The 22,822-nt window shown below is 43.1% G+C and overlaps 1 protein-coding gene and 1 non-coding gene across 2 annotated transcripts; one reads left to right on the top strand and one right to left on the bottom strand.

Moving 5' to 3' along the window:
- Positions 1–87: 87 nt before the first annotated feature.
- LOC138361338 (uncharacterized) lies at positions 88–2,558 on the bottom strand. Its single transcript, XM_069320705.1, has 2 exons — positions 2,540–2,558; positions 88–2,438 (listed from the first exon to the last, which is right to left on the bottom strand). Exons 1-2 carry the CDS (start codon positions 2,556–2,558, stop codon positions 88–90), a joined length of 2,370 nt encoding a protein of 789 aa, XP_069176806.1.
- Positions 2,559–16,729: 14,171 nt separating this feature from the next.
- Positions 16,730–16,848, top strand: LOC138361359 (5S ribosomal RNA). Its single transcript, XR_011226926.1, has one exon. It is a non-coding gene; the product is annotated as a 5S ribosomal RNA (ribosomal RNA).
- Positions 16,849–22,822: the final 5,974 nt, after the last annotated feature.

The following is a 22,822-nucleotide window of genomic DNA, read 5'->3' as shown; positions in this document are numbered from 1 at the left end:
ATATATATATATATATATATATATATATATATATATATATATATATATATATTTATATATATTTGTATATATTTAGTTTTATATATATTATATAAGTATAAAATATAAAATTGTAATATAATTAATACTTACGGTAATGAACTCATTTATTTTCTGTTTGTTCCTGTAGTATAAGTACAAGAAGTCTGCTGTGGTGATCCGTCCTGGTGGCGGGTCTAAGCTGTTATGAGCTGGCATTCTGTCGCTCATTCCTTTTATCTCTATGTTGAATTGGAATGTTTTTGTTCTTGATTGCAATGCTGCGCCATCTGCTGGTGCTACCCAATAGTCTATTGGTTTATTAGTGGAAATGAATATTGGTATCCTTTTCAATGGTTCCATGTCACTGTTTTTGACATTAATCTCAAATGTGGAACCTTCTAACAGTAGTTTGTATTCATCCATTGTGGCATGGTTTATTCTTGGTTCCTCGAAGAGTGCAAAGTTGCGGTTCAATAGGTTTTGGAAGTGGAATTGGTTGTTGTCACCTCCTCTTGTTATGGTTCCTGTGTTCAATGTGTTAAGGAGTGCTCCGAGCGTCAGTGTTTTGCCTGTTCCGGTTGGCCCTTCTATTACCAGTGTGTTAATCTTATTGAACCTTTTGTCTGCTATCATGATGAACCAGGAGAGGAATTCTACTATATTTATATTGTTCTTTTGGAATAGGTATTTTAACCATGCAAAATTTCTGTCTTGATATGTGTCTCTGGTTGTCTTTTGTAGTTGAATCATTACTGGTTGTGCATTGCTTTCCTGTTGTTTTTTCTTAATTGTAAATGCCAATATGGAACGGATTTTGTCTTTATATCCTGTGCCTAATGTTTTGTACATTAAAGCAAACTCTTCTTGTGTTTGTTTATGGAGTAGGTCATTGACACTTATGACGTTATGCTTCTCTATCATTTCCAAGATGAATTCGTATTCATTATTTTTGTTTGTTTTAGGTTTCCTTTCTTGTCTTTTCTTTTCCATATATGGGCATGGTCCGTCAATTTCATCTGATGGTATTTTGTTGTGCGTGAAGTATCTGATTATGTTTTTTATTTGGGCAGACACAAAACCAAAATAGTGCAGTTTGTTAACTCCATATCTGATAAGATAGAGAATCCATTTTTTGAGCATTTGGACAAGTATTGTGCTTGCTGTTGCTTCGAGTCTGGCTGTGCCGGTAAGTCCAAGGTAATTGAGGATTGCCTTGCGTTGTCTGCTGAGATTGTTTGTGGTGCATCGGAAGGTAATGTGCCAATGGTCGTTGTGATCAGCCATGATGAAGCTTGGTGGTTTTGCTCCTCCTCTTGGTTTTGGTTTTGTTCTTGTGACGAATGTGTAGTATGTTTCTTCCATTTGTTTATCATTTGTATCCTTTTCCAGTCTCCTTCCGTCCATTTCGTCCGGTCTGCTGGTAGTCCTTTTAGGAGTGTTGGGAGTGCTGTCGTTTTCTTTGTCCTCTCCTGTGGTGGCGGCATTTCTTCTATGTCTTCCACTGTCATCTGTGAGTTCCAGTTTATTTCCTCCATTAGTGTTTGCAGTATGTCCTTTTCTGTTGTTGGCCTCTTTGAGGGACCAGGTTGAGGATTTTCTAGGCTGTCGATCTGTCTCTTCGATCCATTCGATTGAGGTGTCACTATCGGAGTTATAGGGGTTTGTGTGTCGATGTCGTTTAGGGCTTGGAGAAGTAGAGCTTCTTCTATTTCGTCTCTTGTTTGGACGTTGAAGAATTCTTGATAAATGACTTTTCTCGATGCTGCTGGATCGTGATTTACTTCTGCATGGTGTTTCTCCCTTTCCTTCTTCGAGCCTAGAAGGAGTGCTGTCCATACTTTCTGCTCCCGGAGTAGGAATGTTTCGTTTGGTTGTGTTGAAGGATGGTGATTTAGAAAGAGCCCTTCTCGCGGTAAGAAGAGTTTTTCTTTCATCAGTAGGTGTAGGAGTTCGAGAAATGCTTTCCTGAGCGACAAGCTGCTCACATTCTGTAGCTCCAAGAGAATGTTGTGTCCACTCTGGATTTCGTACAGGAGAATCTGAGGTGTCCACTGTTTCAGAAACTCGTGTTCTATTGGGAGTTTCTGGTACCAATTCTCTATCACTTCCTGAATTCTCTTGCTGCTGCTTATCCCCACTATCAGGTATGATCTTGGATAGATGTAGAATCCTTTCTCTGTTTTCGGTAGTTCTGGTGTCATTTTGGTCTGCGTATTTCTGTAGTTCAAAGAGATCTGATAGCCACTCGTCTAGTTTACAGTCAGCACACGATTGTATATTTTCCTCTCTGTATTTATCTGCACTACAATAATCAATTGGCACTTTGCACTGTTTACACCACACTTTAGAATGCCTGTAGCAGAAGTATTGTCCTCCGAGTTGTAGGTATTCGTCAGGAGATAGGTCCCATTCGTGTTCTGTAAAGAAAGAGATGAAGGTTAGTATATTTTGCTATGTGAGGTAGGAGGTTTTACTTCACCCTTCACATTAACAAATGTAAATATCTTCATATACTTACTTTGTGATGATGTCGACATAGTAGAAGGTCTTCACTCCTTCTACAGTGCCTTGCTCTTGTCCACCCTCGGATAGAACTAATAGGCTCGTGGGGTCCTCCCTCTTATATACCCCACGTGAAGCGCTTCGTCACCCCGTTGCCCCTCCCCTCCTTCCTCTGGCTGCAGCCAACAGGCGGCTCACCTCAATCACTATTATCGCTGATTTTGCTCTATTTTTTTGGATTTGTGCAAAAGTCATTTCACAGGGACGTGAAACAGACGAGTAGGCAACTGCAGTTTTGAAAGCGTTGTGAGAAAGCCGTGTCTACTCGACCACAAGCGTAAAGTAAGGGCAGGCAGGAGTTGCAATGCTACTAGTACGTCCGCTTGATGGGATATAGTCGGGAAATCGTGATGCTGTATAAACTGTGGTGAAAACCATCCTGTAACGGGGGGTGGGGGAAATAGCTCTATCTGTCCATTATTCCACCCCCCAGTTAACTAACGAAGCCGGGGGAAACAGCTCTCTCTAGTCCGTTATCCCGTCTCCAGTTAGCTAACTATTCTAGAGCACCTCCAGAGTTCCTAAGGCAACCTCTCTCGTTCAACACCTTGTAACCTAGGTATTTGACTACCTAGGTGCTAAGACTACAAGGCGCCGTAACTTGATCAGTTACCCGAAACTCTAGAGAGAACTCTAGAATACAGAATCATTGCCACAAACGTATAAGAGGAAACGAAAGGAAAGAAATGAAAAGTGAAGTAATTAGTGAGGGTTTGGGGTGAGAGGTAGAGAGGTGGGAGGAGCGAGGAGGGTCATTAGTTGAAAGTGAGAGTTTAAAGAGGGGGTGGAGGGAGAGGTGTAGATAGGTAGAAGTAGAAGAGTAGATAGTAGAAGTAAAAATGCTGCCACCATCCATTCTAGACCATTACATACAAGACAAGGAATGGAACTTGCCTGTATCACAAAGTTCTCAAAAGATGTTATCATGAGTTCATTATTAGTATGTTCCCTCTGTACCATGTATCAACTCCAAACATGTACTCATTAAAATCTTGAAACCACAGAGGCTTTCTCACCTCAACTCAAAGCTCTAGGGAACAAAGTTAAACACAACTTAAATAATAAATTCATAATTATATTTCACATGAAGTATCATAATTTAGCAATTCAATTAAAATGTTCCAGTTTAATATGCAAAGTGAGTCATCATCCAAGAATTCGAGAACCCTACAACTTGACTGCCCCTGATCATCACACAACACTTGTAAAACACGACCAAGTCACCTTAATGTTCACTCACCGAGGACTGAGTCTAAGTTGAATAGAGAGGGGGGGGGGGGTCTGTAGCTTGACAGAGACTGTCTCGCCCCCTGCCGGCCGACAACCTCCCTGCTAGGGACGTCGTCTCAGCTCTCCTGGTTCGTGTGCTGTTCTGTCTCGTTAATGCTCTATGCTGGATAGCTCTCCGAGTTTATATTGGGGAACCTAGTAGCTAACTCCGCCCACAAGTAGATAGCCTCCGGCACTACCAAGCCACTCCTTAAACGTCGGCATGTTTGAAGGCTACCCGGCTCCAATTATACGCTTAGCGGAAGCAAGGTGAAATTATCATGATCTGACCTCAGGTCACTTGGGGTCATTAACGGTTAGAGGTGTGAGATCTCAGGCAGACAACTGGCGCCTCTCAGATCCTTGTCTGTGACTCGTGTACTCTATATATATTTTAAATAAACTAACCCAAACACTTTTACAGTGTTACATCTCCCCTTCTCCCCGAAATAAAGTTTTTGCAACACTGCTAAAGCAAGCTAGCTGTGTGCAACAACTTTATTAACGAAAAAAAAATACATCCTAGCTAAACAAATATACATCATCCTACTCTAAAAAAATGAAATATGTAGACAGACGTCCATTGTCTCTGGCTGGGCGACGTCACTGCTTGGTCTTGTAGATAATCCTGTACCACATTTCTTCAACACAACTGCCTCCGTCGCTTCTCCGTCGTTAACGCACAACAACCCTTGGTCAACCCGAAAGCCGTTACTACTTGAACTGCGCACAGGACCGTGGAATTCGGTTGTCCCAGCTGATCTGTAATTGGCCCTACGTCAGTCACCATGAGAGACGTATATTGGGGTTCTTCACAGCTATAGGGACTACAAGTTTCGAGACCTTCATATAGTTGCCAACAGTAGAAATCCCATCCTACTCTTCTTCCTCCCTGTTGCTCCAGCACGCCTCCTTCAGAGAGCTACTTCTGACAGCCACATCAAGTCTGCATGACACAGGAAGAATCACTCAACAGAGCTACCTGCTTGCAGGAGGGGCGGCCAGTTAAGGCAAACGATCCTGTCTTGCAATTACGCTCCATGCAATGATGCTGACACCAGCAAGGGACACGAGGCATCGTGTCTCACTCAGCTTGTCTTATCTTCTTCTTCTTCTTTCTTCCTTCTTCTCTCTTTCTTCTCTCTTCTTTCTTCTCTCTTCCTCCTCCCATGGGTCTTTGACAAGCGACCTGGGGTCCATTGGGGTCCGTCCGTCCTGGGGTCCATCCTGGGTAGACCGGTGTTGGTGGGACAGACTGGAGTCGTTGTTGTTCCTCTTCCATCTTTACTGGGTCGTCTGCAGAACGACCTGGGGTCCACTGGGGGTCCGTAAATCTTGGGGTCCACTGGGGTCCGTCCGTCCTGGGGTCCACTGGGTAGACCAATGTTGACCGACCGAGAGGGCTGCATCTTGGGGTCCCCTGGGGTGGTGGTGGTGGTGGAGCCATGACCTCCAGGTAGTGGGCTGGTCGTGGTGGTGGTGATAAACGCCCGTGAGTATGGTACACAGCAGTCGTCTCCCTCTTTTGTATGTGCGTCTCTCCTCTCTTCTGGCTCCCACCTGTGGGTGAACAGAAAGACGACAATACCCGTGTTCCATCTTGTTGTGTGACCCTGTAGTTTGTATAGGGTTCACACAGTCCAATTATAAGCTCTCCTCCTGGCAACAACTACACTTAAATTTTAATAATCCAATTAACTCTGAATGATACTGACTTGGTGGAACATAAAACAGTAACAGAGTAAAGTTAGAGAAGAGAGAATAAGGTCATCACTACTTTTAACCTGTCACAAAAAAAAATCAACACTAATAGACAAAACACTAGCCTAAACTTAACTGTACCGTTCCTAATCTTAAGTACATAATTAACCATTACTCCCACCCTTAACCTACAGCCACCTACGTGACTCAGAGTGTCTCCCTAGCTTCTTCGCCGGTCAACAACTCCAAACTGTTGCCACCCCTGTGACCAGACTATCTAACGTCGAGCGTCCCCAACGTGAAGTCTACTGACATACTAAGCCTCCCCCTAGCATGCTGTACAAGACCAGTACACCTCGGGTTATTGCGTTCAAATGGAGTAAAACAGTCGATCGCAATAATCTGAGCAGAACCACTACTTAAAAACTACACCTGCCACTCCCCACTGACCTGGAGACCAGCGGTGGCTGGGTGTCCCCGTGGGACATGCGAGGTCACCTGTCACACTCAGCTGACCTGCACTACCAACACCGCTAAGTTCCCAAATCGCCAAATCTTATTACTAACATAAATCACTACACACGCAAGTTCTGGTGAACATTCCCTGAATACCACAAAACTCACAAAATCACTAAACACAACACCAGAGAATCACCATCTCCTAGCCTGAAAAAACTCGCTAAATCGCGAAAGTAAAACACCTGTCAAGATCTCCCTGATAGCGCCTGAGCGGCAAAAGACACGTGGGACTGAACAATGTTAAAAGAACACCAACTACCTACAACATTGTTCAACACCGCTGCCATCATTGTAACGGGGGGTGGGGGAAATAGCTCTATCTGTCCATTATTCCACCCCCCAGTTAACTAACGAAGCCGGGGGAAACAGCTCTCTCTAGTCCGTTATCCCGTCTCCAGTTAGCTAACTATTCTAGAGCACCTCCAGAGTTCCTAAGGCAACCTCTCTCGTTCAACACCTTGTAACCTAGGTATTTGACTACCTAGGTGCAAAGACTACAAGGCGCCGTAACTTGATCAGTTACCCGAAACTCTAGAGAGAACTCTAGAATACAGAATCATTGCCACAAACGTATAAGAGGAAACGAAAAGAAAGAAATGAAAAGTGAAGTAATTAGTGAGGGTTTGGGGTGAGAGGTAGAGAGGTGGGAGGAGCGAGGAGGGTCATTAGTTGAAAGTGAGAGTTTAAAGAGGGGGTGGAGGGAGAGGTGTAGATAGGTAGAAGTAGAAGAGTAGATAGTAGAAGTAGAAATGCTGCCACCATCCATTCTAGACCATTACATACAAGACAAGGAATGGAACTTGCCTGTATCACAAAGTTCTCAAAAGATGTTATCATGAGTTCATTATTAGTATGTTCCCTCTGTACCATGTATCAACTCCAAACATGTACTCATTAAAATCTTGAAACCACAGAGGCTTTCTCACCTCAACTCAAAGCTCTAGGGAACAAAGTTAAACACAACTTAAATAATAAATTCATAATTATATTTCACATGAAGTATCATAATTTAGCAATTCAATTAAAATGTTCCAGTTTAATATGCAAAGTGAGTCATCATCCAAGAATTCGAGAACCCTACAACTTGACTGCCCCTGATCATCACACAACACTTGTAAAACACGACCAAGTCACCTTAATGTTCACTCACCGAGGACTGAGTCTAAGTTGAATAGAGAGGGGGGGGGGGGGTCTGTAGCTTGACAGAGACTGTCTCGCCCCCTGCCGGCCGACAACCTCCCTGCTTGGGACGTCGTCTCAGCTCTCCTGGTTCGTGTGCTGTTCTGTCTCGTTAATGCTCTATGCTGGATAGCTCTCCGAGTTTATATTGGGGAACCTAGTAGCTAACTCCGCCCACAAGTAGATAGCCTCCGGCACTACCAAGCCACTCCTTAAACGTCGGCATGTTTGAAGGCTACCCGGCTCCAATTATACGCTTAGCGGAAGCAAGGTGAAATTATCATGATCTGACCTCAGGTCACTTGGGGTCATTAACGGTTAGAGGTGTGAGATCTCAGGCAGACAACTGGCGCCTCTCAGATCCTTGTCTGTGACTCGTGTACTCTATATATATTTTAAATAAACTAACCCAAACACTTTTACAGTGTTACAATCCTGCCACCCACCACAATTGCAAAATCAGGGTGCAACTCATCAAGGCAATGAAGAATAAGACCCAAAACACACTACCCCAATATCATGCCCAGACAGCACGCCAGCTCTATCCCCAAAACCTCACTAACCAGCTTCACCGCCCCAACACACTTCCCCAAAATGCTCAAACAATACCCATCAACCCCCAAGGTAGAGGTGCCCTGCTCCCCACCCCCCCAGGTTTCCCACCTCTCCAAACCCACACCACCAACGGACACCATCTCGCAAACCACCATACTCAGGCCCCCCCTCCCCCCCTCACCCACCAACAGACGACACCCCGAGAATAGTGGCAGCTATCATAATAGCACAGATATCAGCACAAGGAGACACGAGGAAGGCAATCTCCAACATCCAACAAATCCTAATAGCAAACAACCTCCCTCCAATAGTCATCCCTCCCAGCTTGGCGTCACAAACAGTACAACCCCTAACACCTCCCCCCATCACCCCACAAGCACTTACACCACCACCCCTTATTACTCCCCAGACACCAAACCCAGTATCACCCCCACCCCCTATCACACTCCAGGCATCAAACCCAGTGCCACCCCTACCCCTCATCACCTCCCAGACAAAAAACCCAGCACCACCCCTACCCCCTTCCCCACCCCCTATCACAACCCAGGCAACAAACCCAGTACAACCCCCACCTCTCATCACCTCCCAGACAAAAAACCCAGCACCACCCCCAATCTCTTCCCCACCCCCCACCACCCCCCAGGCATCAAACCCAGTACCACCCCTACACTCGCCCCCACCCCTCACCACCTCCCAGACAACAAAACCAACACCACCCCCTCCCCCCATCACCCCCCAAACACCAAACCCAGAACCATCTACACCCTCCCCTGACACCCAGGCCTCTAACTGCTTCTCACAGACCATGCTCCCCATGACAGCTACCCCTCTTCAGTCAAAAAGATCAAGCCCACCAAAACACAAAACAACTCTTCAAGTGAAAAGAACAAACTCACCAAAACAAAACAAAAAATTTCTGCATGCAAGACGAACAACCCCAATACACAAGAAAACCAACCCATCAATAAAAAGGACATCAGATACCAAGAAACATGTAACCTCCCTCACCTTAGCCCACACGCCCAACACGTCAACTCACCTCACGCCCAACACGCTAGCCAACCTCACGCCCCTAACGCAATACCACACAGGTACAAAGCCCAAAATCCCACAAAATTTGCCCCAAAACGTGTCTTTCTCAGCCAAGAGGACTAACACCTCCCCAGACCACTCCCTCACCCCTACACCAAAACTTCCTAAATTCATACCAGAAACCATGCAAAACGGACGCCATACATGTCTCCTACCCAAATCTATAATTACTAAATCTGTCTACACAACGAATCAATCCACAAAGGAGAACCCCTCCGGTTCAAATGCCACAAACACTCCCCCAACAAGTCAATAAATATGAAAATCACACAATTTAACGTTAGAGCATATTACAACATCAGACACCTAATTGCTAACTTTGTGGAGAATGAAAGACCGGATGTGCTGCTACTAAACAGCACATGCGTGACGAACTCTCACAAAATTAGACATTTTGGCTTCACAACATACCAATCTCCTGATGAAGCTTACGAAGGGGTTGCTATTCTAATAAAGAACACCTATAAACATGACCTCCTCACTACCAACTGGCAACACAAACACTTCCTAGCAGTCCGCATTCACACTCAACACGGGCAGATGATCATTGGTACCACATACATTCGTCCAAACTTGGGTCTCCCCCTCCAGGACCTAAACACTCTCTTCAACCACACACACATACCAGTCTTCCTCCTAGCAGACCTAAATGCAAAACACCAAACATTCAACCATCGCCAACACAACATGCACGGTCAACAACTACACCAACTCCACCAAAACAAACACCTCACCTTCCTTGGCCCTGACTTCCAAACAACCTACACACACAATGGAACTGGGAGACCAGATCTAATCCTCACCAACAGAGCAGGCACCCACCTACAACACTACATCACACCCGGACCCCTCACTGGCTCAGATCACATACCCATATCACTCACACTCTCCAGCAACCCCATACTCATCCCAGCCACCCCACAATATGACTATCAAAATGCAGACTGGGAAGCCTTCAAACAACACCTAACTGCCAGCACACAGCCCTACAACTTCCAAGACAAACCACACACAGACATAGATTCCCAAGTCCTCACCATCCAGAATAACATCTTACAAGCAGCTGATGCTACCATTCCAAAAACAACCCACAAAACCAGATACTCCTTTTTTCCTTCGATCAGAACAAAAAGGCTACTCTCCTGCTATCACAACAGATTCACCCACAACCTTCACAGATACAATCAAGTAAACACAGACCTCACTATACTCAAAAACCACATACTCAACAGCCTTGACCAAGACCATGCTAACCACTGGGAGAAACTCATACATAAAGCTGAAATACAAAGAAAAACAACTCCACAACAATTCTGGAACTTCATAAAGAGGATCAGAGGAAACTCCTCCTCTTCTGCCTTTACATACATCACTCACAACAATCAAAACTACACCGATCCCTCAGAAGTAATAGGCATATTCAAACAACACTGGCAGGACATCTTCAATCCCCACCCCCCACAGCCAACAGCAATACAAAACATAAACAGAGTAGAAACATGGATACGACACAACCCTCATGCCATCACACACTACCCTACCATTGACCTCACGACACTAGACGACTTAGAAAGTGACCTCACAGAATCAATACTACCTGAAGAAGTTAAACTCATGCTCAAGAACACCAGACGTAAAGCCCCAGGAGCCTCTGGCATTGGCCAAGCTCTCCTCAAGCAACTTCCAGACCCCCTAATCTTTGCACTCACAGACGTCTACAACGCCTCACTAGCATCAGGATATTTCCCAAGCCCATTCAAAGAAGCCACAGCAATCCTCATTCCAAAACCCCAAAAATCCCCGACAGACCCTAAGAACTACAGACCGATCAGCTTACTAGAGACATTAGGGAAAGTATACGAAAAACTCATTAATCATAAACTCAGGAATCACCTAGAACACAAAAACATATTGACAGACAAACAATTTGGCTTCAGACAACACCGCTCAACACAAGACGCACTGAACATAATAACAAACTACCTCTCCATAAATAAACACCAAAAGGCCAAGACGGCCCTCATTGCAAAGGACGTCGAAAAAGCTTTTGACACTGTATGGCACGACGGCCTACGTTACAAACTCTGCACTCTGTTTCGACTATCTGACAACATGCAGAGGCTACTCTGCAGCTTTCTAACAAATAGAAAGATGCAGATCAAGTTCCTCAGCAAGCTGTCAGGTTATTTCAACCTAAATGCAGGTGTCCCTCAGGGCTCAGTTCTTTCACCAACCTTATACATACTCTATATAAACGACATCCCTGACCCAATATACTGGACATCAATGACCCTTTGCTACGCTGACGACGTAACCCAACTGATCACAGACTATACGATTAACGCCCTCACACGGAAAGCACAACAATAAATAGACAAAGTCACCCTCTGGGAACACGACTGGCGAATAAAAACAAACCCCAACAAGTCAAAAATTACATACTTTTTCTACAACAAACGACGTAACCCTGACCCAGTAAAACTCTACTCTCAATCACCAGATGCAACCCAAAACCCAAGAGTCAACAAAACCACAGTACTTGGACTCACACTAGACTTCAACCTTCGCTTTCACACACACATAACACCCAAGAAAGCTATAGCCTCAAACGCTCTATCAAAACTCTACCCACTCAAACATGCCTCCCAAGCCACCAAGCTCTATTTATACAAAACACTTATTCTCCCACTCCTAACATATGCACCGATCCCACTCACACTTGCAGCACCAACAAATAGGAAGAAACTCCAGCGTACCCAGAACAGGGCTCTGAGATGGGTGTTCAATACCCACTGGCAGGACTTCACCACCAGTGAGGCCCTGCATGAGTGGGCGAACATCCCACCTCTGAACATAACCTGGGATACTATGGGGAAGAAACAGATTGACAGAATTCTCACCTATCATGACAACTACGACACGTTCCTTAGAAACGTCCTAAGCAGACCCAGACATACGCACAACCTCTTTAACCTGATCGACGATCCACCTCCTGCTCCGTCCTTTACATAACCCCTCTCCTATAATATCACTACTCAAATAACCAAACTTCCAACTATACCCTCCTAACTCTTCTCCCCCCTCTTTAGGGGGGACCAACTAGCTCCCGTTTTCTGGTGCCTTGGGTGGGGCGCGATGCTGATTAGCAGATCTAAGACCACATCTGGAGTGAGCCTCCAGGGCACACCCAGCTGAGGGCTGCTGTCTCCGTGGGTGCTCAGAAAAGACGAAATGTTGTCACAGAGATCCGATTCCTTGCCTTCACTGCCTAGTCTGGTCATAACGATTTCAATGCCATGCAGCTGGGTCTAGCCCTGGCAATTTACCTCATACTGAAAACCCTTCCTCTCACCCCCACTAATTCTTCCCCAATCCCCACTTCCACGCTCACCCATCAGGGTATCTTGACCTATATTTAAATGAATGAATGAATGGCATTCGTCAATTCGATTCACACAACTTCAACACCATGACTGGACGCGGCAAGGGAGGCAAGGGACTCGGAAAGGGTGGCGCCAAGCGTCATCGTAAGGTGCTACGTGACAACATCCAGGGCATCACCAAGCCCGCTATTCGTCGCTTAGCTCGTCGTGGCAGCGTCAAGCGTATTTCGGGTCTCATCTACGAAGAGACCCGTGGCGTCCTGAAGGTGTTCCTCGAGAACGTCATCCGTGATGCTGTAACCTACACGGAACACGCCAAGAGGAAGACCGTCACTGCCATGGACGTGGTGTACGCTCTGAAGCGCCAGGGTCGTACCCTCTACGGATTCGGCGGATAAGAGCTTGGCTAATCCATCGACTCCACCCACCACCACCTCAAAACGGGACCAAATTAGGTCCCTATACTTTTTTACTGAAGGGCTTAATAGACGATAACATAAATTGTTTTGATATCAGCTAGCACATTGGGTCTTATGAAATCTATTTTTTATCCTCGCATGCTTAAAGGGACTCTGATTGGGGAGGGAGGGGGGGGGGGGAAGGTTTGTTACGTTATATACTAGCAGAGCAGGATCATTGGTGGGGGGGGGGGGTGAGGGAGAGAGAGAGAGAGAGAGAGAGAGAAGAGAGAGAGAGAGATCTTTCCCAACTCTTCCTTTTTACATGAGTGAGCTACCCGTTTTATTCATTTTATCCTTCTCAGAGCTGTTTTGATAGTATCCAAATGATGGTAAATGAAAAGGGAGGACACGAATATCTACCCAGAATTCAGGACTGGCAATCGATATGCATGTTTGAGTGCGAATCTTTTTCTCTCTCAACTTAGGTATACGTTTATGTCGTACCTAAAAGCGAGAACCACACTATTGGGACAAGTATGCAAGGCCCAATTTTCCTAACAAGCACAGTTAATTTTGTTATTTTCGAACATTTCTTTCCAAATTGGTTTATCCAATTAACAGCATTATATTAAGATCATGAATTGCTAGGTTAGGTTAGGTTAGGTTAGCTTAGCTTAGGTTAGGTTAGGTTAGGTTAGGTTAGCTTAGCTTGGGTTAGCTTAGGTTAGGTTAGGTTAGCTTCGCTTGGGTTAGCATAGGTTAGGTTAGGTTTGATTACATTTCTATGTTAGATTTAACTCAAATTCAAAACAATTGCAGTCATTCGGCTTGTTAGTCAACTTGCCTCTAATAGGGGCAATTTGTCTAACAAGACTATTTAGTTTTGTGTGCATATATATATATATATATATATATATATATATATATATATATATATATATATATATATATATATATATATATATATATATATATATATATATATATATATATATATATATATATATGTCGTACCTAGTAGCCAGAACGCACTTCTCAGCCTACTATGCAAGGCCCGATATATATATATATATATATATATATATATATATATATATATATATATATATATATATATATATATATATATATATATATATATATATATATATACATATATATATATATACATATATATATATATATATATATATATATATATATATATATATATATATATATATATACATATATATATATATATATATATATATATATATATATATATATATATGCGAACAAGCCTGAATGGTCCCCAGGACAATATGCAACTGAAAACTCACACCCCAGAAGTGACTCGAAACCCATACTCCCAGAAGCAACACAACTGGTATGTACAAGACGCCTTAATCCACTTGACCATCACGACCGGACATAATGAGGTGATAGCCTAAGCTATTTGAACCACCCCACCGCCGGCACTCGGATAGTAATCTTGGGCATAGCATTTTACCAAATCACCTCATTCTTTGGGGCACACGTGAGGAACACAAATGCGAACAAGCCTGAATGGTCCCCAGGACAATATGCAACTGAAAACTCACACCCCAGAAGTGACTCGAACCCATACTCCCAGAAGCAACACAACTGGTATGTACAAGACGCCTTAATCCACTTGACCATCACGACCGGACATAATGAGGTGATAGCCTAAGCTATTTGAACCACCCCACCGCCGGCACTCGGATAGTAATCTTGGGCATAGCATTTTACCAAATCACCTCATTCTTTGGGGCACACGTGAGGAACACAAATGCGAACAAGCCTGAATGGTCCCCAGGACAATATGCAACTGAAAACTCACACCCCAGAAGTGACTCGAACCCATACTCCCAGAAGCAACACAACTGGTATGTACAAGACGCCTTAATCCACTTGACCATCACGACCGGACATAATGAGGTGATAGCCTAAGCTATTTGATGGTCAAGTGGATTAAGGCGTCTTGTACATACCAGTTGTGTTGCTTCTGGGAGTATGGGTTCGAGTCACTTCTGGGGTGTGAGTTTTCAGTTGCATATTGTCCTGGGGACCATTCAGGCTTGTTCGCATTTGTGTTCCTCACGTGTGCCCCAAAGAATGAGGTGATTTGGTAAAATGCTATGCCCAAGATTACTATCCGAGTGCCGGCGGTGGGGTGGTTCAAATAGCTTAGGCTATCACCTCATTATGTCCGGTCGTGATGGTCAAGTGGATTAAGGCGTCTTGTACATACCAGTTGTGTTGCTTCTGGGAGTATGGGTTCGAGTCACTTCTGGGGTGTGAGTTTTCAGTTATATATATATATATATATATATATATATATATATATATATATATATATATATATATATATATATATATATATATATATATATATATATATATATATATATATTATAGCTTCAAGACTCCGAACCAATATAGAAGCATCAAGAGGAAGTGCTTGTGTTATGGGCCAATAGGCCTTCTGCAGTTACTTCCATTCTTATGTTTTTATTCCCATTGGTTCGTGTTTTATCTTGTGTAAATGTCAATCACCTTACCCAAAACTTTGGTACCATATCACCTCAACCATTTATATATATATATATATATATATATATATATATATATATATATATATATATATATATATATATATATATATATATATATATATATTTATATATATATATATATATATTTATATATATATATATATATATATATATATATATATATATTTATATATATATATATATATATATATATATATATATATATATATATATATATATATATATATAATATACAGAGTAAATCTACCCCAAAAGTAATGATTTATTTGTCTACAAAACTAAACTCTTTTTGGAATCATATGAGGCCCCTCCACTGAGGGGGGAGGCCTGGATGTTTATTGTCATGTGTATTCATGCTGCTTGCATGTCGTCGTTTATTTTGCCTTTGTTGTTTTCTTGACAGCTTTCTTTGCCTTGGGTGGTTTGGGAGATTTTGAAGCTCTCTTTATTTTGGGCTTTTTGTTCCCAACAACAAGCTGATGCTGCTGCTTCTTTTTCAAGGCTGTAGGTGGTTTGTTGCTTGTGGCGGCTTTCTTGGGAGTTACCACGGCCTTCTTTGCTGCTGTAGATGGATTCTTGGTTGTGGTGGCTTTCTTGGGAGTTAGAACGGCCCTCTTCTCTGCTACGGCCAGCTTGAATGATCCACTAGCTCCACTTCCCTTGGTCTGAACAAGAATGCCGTCAGCCACTGCTTTCTTGAGAAATCTTCGGATGTAAATGGCGATCTTGGCAGCCTCGACTTTGTTGTTGGCAACAACGTACTTCTTGATTGCTTGTAGAGACGAGCCCTTACGGTCTTTGAGTGCTGCGACCGCGGCTAGAACCATTTGACTAGTTTTCGGGTGAGCAACCTGGACGCGAGGTTTCCTGGTGGTGGCCACCACAGCAGCAGCAGCCGCAGCCTTCTTGGTAGGCTTTGCTTCTACCATGATGATGATGAACCAACCAAGGTGATGAGAGACGCTCAGACAGTCACGGGGGAATGATGCTGCCGCCGCTTGAGCCGAACCTATTTATGTGCCGGCACGGTACAGAAGCTGCAACCTGGCAACTCGTCCACCAATCACGACGGTTGGTTTTACGGCTCCGAAACCTGGATCCCATATCTTCTCTAAAATAGATGCATTTGTTCATGTTCTTTGTAAAAGTATCATAAAGCAGGACAGATGAGACAAATATCATAAAAACTGAAGAGCAGATGAGCACACACATGTTTGTATTACAAAAGAAAATCCACAAATTCATTAGAAATTGGCAGGGCAGGCTGAGGAAGTAGGTAGATGTAAAATGTCTGTAAATGGCGAAAGAACATAAACCCAAGACTGAATAAACGATGTTAAATATCCATGCCAAGGAGACAAAAATATGTTAGGATACAATTACCATTAAGACACCACAAGCAGGTCCGTATCCTGCCGCGATGACTTAAAAGATTTGGTTATTAGCCACAATGTGTAGGCAGTGTCATGCCAACGGCCATACCACGTTGAGAACACCGCTTCTCGTCCGATCAGCGAAGTTAAGCAACGTTGGGTTTGGTTAGTACTTGGATGGGTGACCGCCTGGGAACACCAAATGCTGTTGGCAATAATGTTTTTTGTTTTGTTTTGTTTTGTTTCGTTTGTTTTTGTTTGAATGGCTGGCTCCACGGGAAATTCACGGAGTTGTGTGGAATAAGGCCTGGTAAAATGAATTAATATGTATGTCATGTTTAAAACAAACTCGCTTAATATAGATATTGTGTGAGGCTTTATACAAAAACAAACAACCAAAACAAAACATGTTGTATATATATATAGCTTAATCCGGGTTTGAACTCGCAACTCCAAGAATACGCATCACTTATATACACTTTACCACTGGACCACTGCAGGACACTAGCTTGATGCTGAGGTATCAATTTAATGACGTAAATGCCATTTCCACAAATAAATGATAATTAAAAAGTATTTGTATGTACAAATCTTTTCTGTTTAAAAGGCTACAATATCAGTTACTGATATAATTTGTGTTAATGTTTCTATACCCACAGGAAGGCATATTTTTGCTTATATGTAAAGGGTACGGAGAAGGAATCCACAGACCATCATTCCCCTCCCCTTCCCTCCCCCCCCCCCCCCCCAACTCCCACCTACTACCACCACCACCACCACCACCACTCACCACTACTCACCACCAATCACCACCACCACCAATCACCACCAATCACCACCACCACACCTAACCGAAAACCCCCTAACACATCAACCCTCCCCCCAATCAACAGGCGAAATAATAACCCTCAAATGCCTGCCTGCCTGCCTGCCAGCCAATACTAACGGTCTTCTCAAAAAGAAAATCTCTTTGTATCTGTATTACTTGATGAAATGTATGATTCTAATAATGAAAATAAATTTTGATGTCGATTGTATGAGCATAATGACCAATATGCACATGATATGAATGAATTAAATAGTGTAGTTTTAAGTAATTAGGTTGTAGACACATTAAGCGGATATGATATTTGACGCGTCCAGAACTGGTGATTTTTGGTTTAGTTTTAAATGCACCACCACCACCACCACCATTGCTTCCCCAGAGCCTAATTAAGGACCGGTAAAAGGAGTCAATATGTATGTCATCTATAAAACCAAAGAATGAATAAAAAAACACACACACAAACCTACATAATAGTATTAGGAAGATTGTATGGCAAAAAAAAAAAGTATTATTCCCATTGGGTCGTTTGAACTCGCGACTTCCAAAACACCAGCCACACACCTTACCACCCAGCCACCATAGAGTTGGTTTAATTGTGCAACTTTAGTTATAAAAGTAAAGTTTTCTCACATTGTATTGATAACTTAAAGGATTTTTTTTTTTTGCATGTACAAATCTTATTGTCTGTTCTATGAAAAGGCTTGATGTAAATTATGTATTTTTTGAATGATTGAATTGTAGGCACATTAAGCGGATTCGATATTTGATATATCCAGAAAAGGCGATTTATGTTCAGTTTTAAAATGCATCACCGTTAACGCTAAAGGACTGGTAAAATGACTCGATGTTTGTCATTTTTAAAATAAACACTAAAACTAGGCCCTTAACATATATAATGTTTGAATATAAATTGAATGCATATAAATACAAAGTGGGAGTGGCTGGCTGGCTGGCTGGCTGGCTGGCTGGCTGGCTGGCTGGCTGGCTGGCTGGCTGGCTGGCTGGCTGCCTGCCTGCCTGCCTGCCTGCCTGCCTGCCTGCCTGGCTGCCTGCCTTGCCTTGCCTTGCCTTGCCTTGCCTTACCTGGCCTGTCCTGTTATTGCCTTGCCTTGCCTTGCCTTGCCCTGCCTTGGCTGCAGCTGGCTGGCTGGCTGGCTGGCTGGCTGGCTGGCTGGCTGGCTGGCTGGCCGGCCGTAAATCAACTCTTAACAACACCACACCATCACTCATCACCCATCACCCACCACCGGCCCCAGTCTCCCAGCCTCTCTTATATACCCGAGCAGGCCCTTTAAATTATTTGAATTGTTGCACTTCGGCCAATGGCACGATCGCTGCTGCTCAAACATATTCTGGTTCACAAGTATTAAAATATATATATTATAATATATATATATATATATATATATATATATATATATATATATATATATATAAATGACAAAATACTTAAATAATATATACTTAAATGACAAAATGAAAAGTTACGTTAAGGCAAAATAACAAGAAGTGCAATACAACAGTAAGTGGGAGGTGCTGGAATATTGGCTTAAAGCCACCACCTCTCTCAGTACACTCTAGAGTCTAGCTGGGAGGAGTGCTGGCTACGAAAGCACGGAACATTCTCCCACTACGGCTTCAACAAGACTTACCATGGGATTCGTCAAGACTACTACTGGCCAGGTATGGTAAATAACGTCAAACAGTACGTAAAACAGTGTCATACATGTCAGATGGCAGGCAAACCGAACGTCTCCATTCCCAGAGCACCACTGATTCCCATACAGGTGCCTGCGGAACCTTTCCACAGACTCATAATAGACTGTGTCGGTCCTTTACCTCGGACCAGTTCAGGTAACGCCTACATCCTAACCATCCTGTGTCCTACCACCAGATTTCCCATAGCAGTTCCAGTGAAGAACATCACGGCTGCTACGGTTATCAAACATCTACTGAAGATCTTCACTCAATACGGATTTCCCAGGGAGATTCAAAGTGACTGTGGCACCAACTTCACCAGTGATCTCTTCAAAAGAACACTGGAGGAGTTCAACAGCAACAGGTTGTGTAGGTCATTTTTGTTGGCTTGGTAGGGAACTTCTAGTTGATACTCATGTGCAAGAGTTTGTAGTTCAGTCCTCTTGGCACGACTTAAAGTCCCTATTTCACCTGCTGGATTTGCACGGAAAGTTTGGAGACGAAACATGGTGAAATTAGCAAATAAAGGTACACGAATATTCAATAATGAAATGTCAGAAACAGGACAACGTGGCAACTGGCACCTATCCTGTGTGATCTTTAACAATTAACGTTAAGTGAAAGATATTAAATGATTAAATGAAATCAAGGGCGCAGGAAATCTTGTACCCGGTACTCATGTAAGAGAATAAGGGCAAGAAAATCCTACTAACAAATGAAACAAAGTTTCGAAAACAAATGAAACAGTTAAATGCTTCAAAAGTAAAATTGGTAGTCCAAGGATGTAGGCATACCTTGCCAAGTCTCTATAGGACATAAAGCAAGTTTTTCCTACTGAATTTAATATGATACTTACAGAATTAGCGAACTTTTGTGCTCTGAAAAAATAAGCTAATTCCCTACCGTTGTATGTATCATCATCTCTGACTGACGTGTAGGGGTGCGAGGTGTCAACTGGTGACGAGAACTGCTGCTGAGGTCCCAATTCAGCAACTAAAGTTCGAGCTAGAGGAACTATGGCCCTCTTTGTCCTCCTACAGTCAGATTGCAGAAGATTGGGTACTCTTGACCCGGGGCAGACCACAGTACCAGGGTACCAATATGATGATCTGTCAGAATGAGAAATATTCAAGGGACATAGATGGTAAATACGAGTAATAACATGGAGGGAGAGATGACCAATTAAGAGTATGACTGCGGCCTACAGTCACCACGTAATCCAAAGTTGTCTCACCTTCACTATATGTTACTCTCGTAATGCACAATACACCGCACCTTATAAAAAATGAAATTGAATGAAAAATAGTAAAGCTACGTTAACAGAGTTAAATACGCTTACCATAAATTACCACTTGGCACCAGTACCTGAGTGAGGCTCCTAGGACAGGCCCCCATATAACTTGGGGTATGTACTTGTACGCAACAAGCGTATTTAACTCTGTTAACGTAGCTTTACTATTTTTCATTCAATTTCATTTTTTATAAGGTGCGGTGTATTGTGCATTACGAGAGTAACATATAGTGAAGGTGAGACAACTTTGGATTACGTGGTGACTGTAGGCCTCAGTCATACTCTTAATTGGTCATCTCTCCCTCCATGTTATTACTCGTATTTACCATCTATGTCCCTTGAATATTTCTCATTCTGACAGATCATCATATTGGTACCCTGGTACTGTGGTCTGCCCCGGGTCAAGAGTACCCAATCTTCTGCAATCTGACTGTAGGAGGACAAAGAGGGCCATAGTTCCTCTAGCTCGAACTTTAGTTGCTGAATTGGGACCTCAGCAGCAGTTCTCGTCACCAGTTGACACCTCGCACCCCTACACGTCAGTCAGAGATGATGATACATACAACGGTAGGGAATTAGCTTATTTTTTCAGAGCACAAAAGTTCGCTAATTCTGTAAGTATCATATTAAATTCAGTGGGAAAAACTTGCTTTATGTCCTATAGAGACTTGGCAAGGTATGCCTACATCCTTGGACTACCAATTTTACTTTTGAAGCATTTAACTGTTTCATTTGTTTTCGAAACTTTGTTTCATTTGTTAGTAGGATTTTCTTGCCCTTATTCTCTTACATGAGTACCGGGTACAAGATTTCCTGCGCCCTTGATTTAATTTAATCATTTAATATCTTTCACTTAACGTTAATTGTTAAAGATCACACAGGATAGGTGCCAGTTGCCACGTTGTCCTGTTTCTGACATTTCATTATTGAACATTCGTGTACCTTTATTTGCTAATTTCACCATGTTTCGTCTCCAAACTTTCCGTGCAAATCCAGCAGGTGAAATAGGGACTTTGAGTCGTGCCAAGAGGACTGAACTACAAACTCTTGCACATGAGTATCAACTAGAAGTTCCCTACCAAGCCAACAAAAATGACCTACACAACCTGTTGCTGGATTACTATTTAGAGCAAGGTAAGATAGACTCTGAAACTCATGAAACTTACTATATTGCAGATAAAACTGACTTGGCAACGATGAAACTTAAACTAGAGCTGGCTAAGATTGAACGTGAGCAGCAAAAGGAAGCCCGCGAACAGCAAAGGGAAGCAGCTGCTTTAAGAAGGGAAGAACAAGAACGCGAAGCTGCTTTGAGAAGGGAAGAGATCGCCCTCAAGGAACGTGAGTTTGCAATGCTCCGTGAACGTGAACGCTTACAGCTTGAAACCAAACAACGCGAGTTGGAAATGCAACGTGAACATGACAAGCAACAAGCGACTCTGGCTCTTGAGTGTCGTCAACGGGAATACACGTTGGAAACTTCACACCTCGCTCAACGCCAGCAAGCTACTGCCAATCTTCCCGTCAGTTTTAATATATCACATGCAAGTAAGTTAATGCCATCCTTTGTAGAAGCAGAAGTTGATGTGTTCTTTACCACCTTTGAAACCCTTGCTAATCAACTCAGTTGGCCTGTCGACCAATGGGCCACACTTCTCAGAGTCCATCTTACAGGTAGAGCTGCAGTCACACTCAGTACTTTGGCGTCTGAGAATGACTACTACACTCTGAAACAAGCAGTGTTGGACGCCTACCTCCTCTCTACTGAAAGTTATAGAAGGAAATTCCGTGACCACCTGAAGGCAAGTACCACTACCTTCCTCGAGTTTGCTAACACGAAACGGAGGTATTTCATGAAATGGCTGGAAGCAGCACATGTCTCTACTTTTACAGAACTCGTGAACCTGATGCTTGTTGAAGAATTCTTGAGACGTGTGCCGCCTCCTGTCCGCCTCTACTTAGCAGATAAAGAAGAAACCGACTACCTGAAGTGTGCTAAGTCGGCTGACACTTACAGCCTCATCCACCGGCTGACACCTGAACCATCCTCCAGTAAGAAGTCGTGGTACAGTTACGAGAAGGTGAGCCCCGATCAAGCTGGTTCACAACTGTACTGCAAATATTGTAGACTCTATGGACATACCATAGACAAGTGTGGTAAGTCTCAATACAAAGGAACCACTGACCAACAACGACCCAAACCAACTCCTCCTAAGTCCGGTAAGCCTGTGATGAATGTTGGTGTTGATGTTAATGATCTTTCTCTTTTCAGTAACCACCTGTATACTGGAACTGTCTCTGCCAACGGTTCAAATCCGGAGGGACGTTTCAAATTGAAGATCTTGAGGGACACAGCGGCTCTACAATCGATCA

The sequence above is a fragment of the Procambarus clarkii genome, unplaced genomic scaffold, assembly GCF_040958095.1.
Source record: "Procambarus clarkii isolate CNS0578487 unplaced genomic scaffold, FALCON_Pclarkii_2.0 HiC_scaffold_318, whole genome shotgun sequence".
Taxonomy (NCBI): domain Eukaryota; kingdom Metazoa; phylum Arthropoda; class Malacostraca; order Decapoda; family Cambaridae; genus Procambarus; species Procambarus clarkii.
The sequence above is the reverse complement of the archived record's forward strand: the minus strand, read 5'-3'. Positions and strand labels throughout refer to the sequence as shown.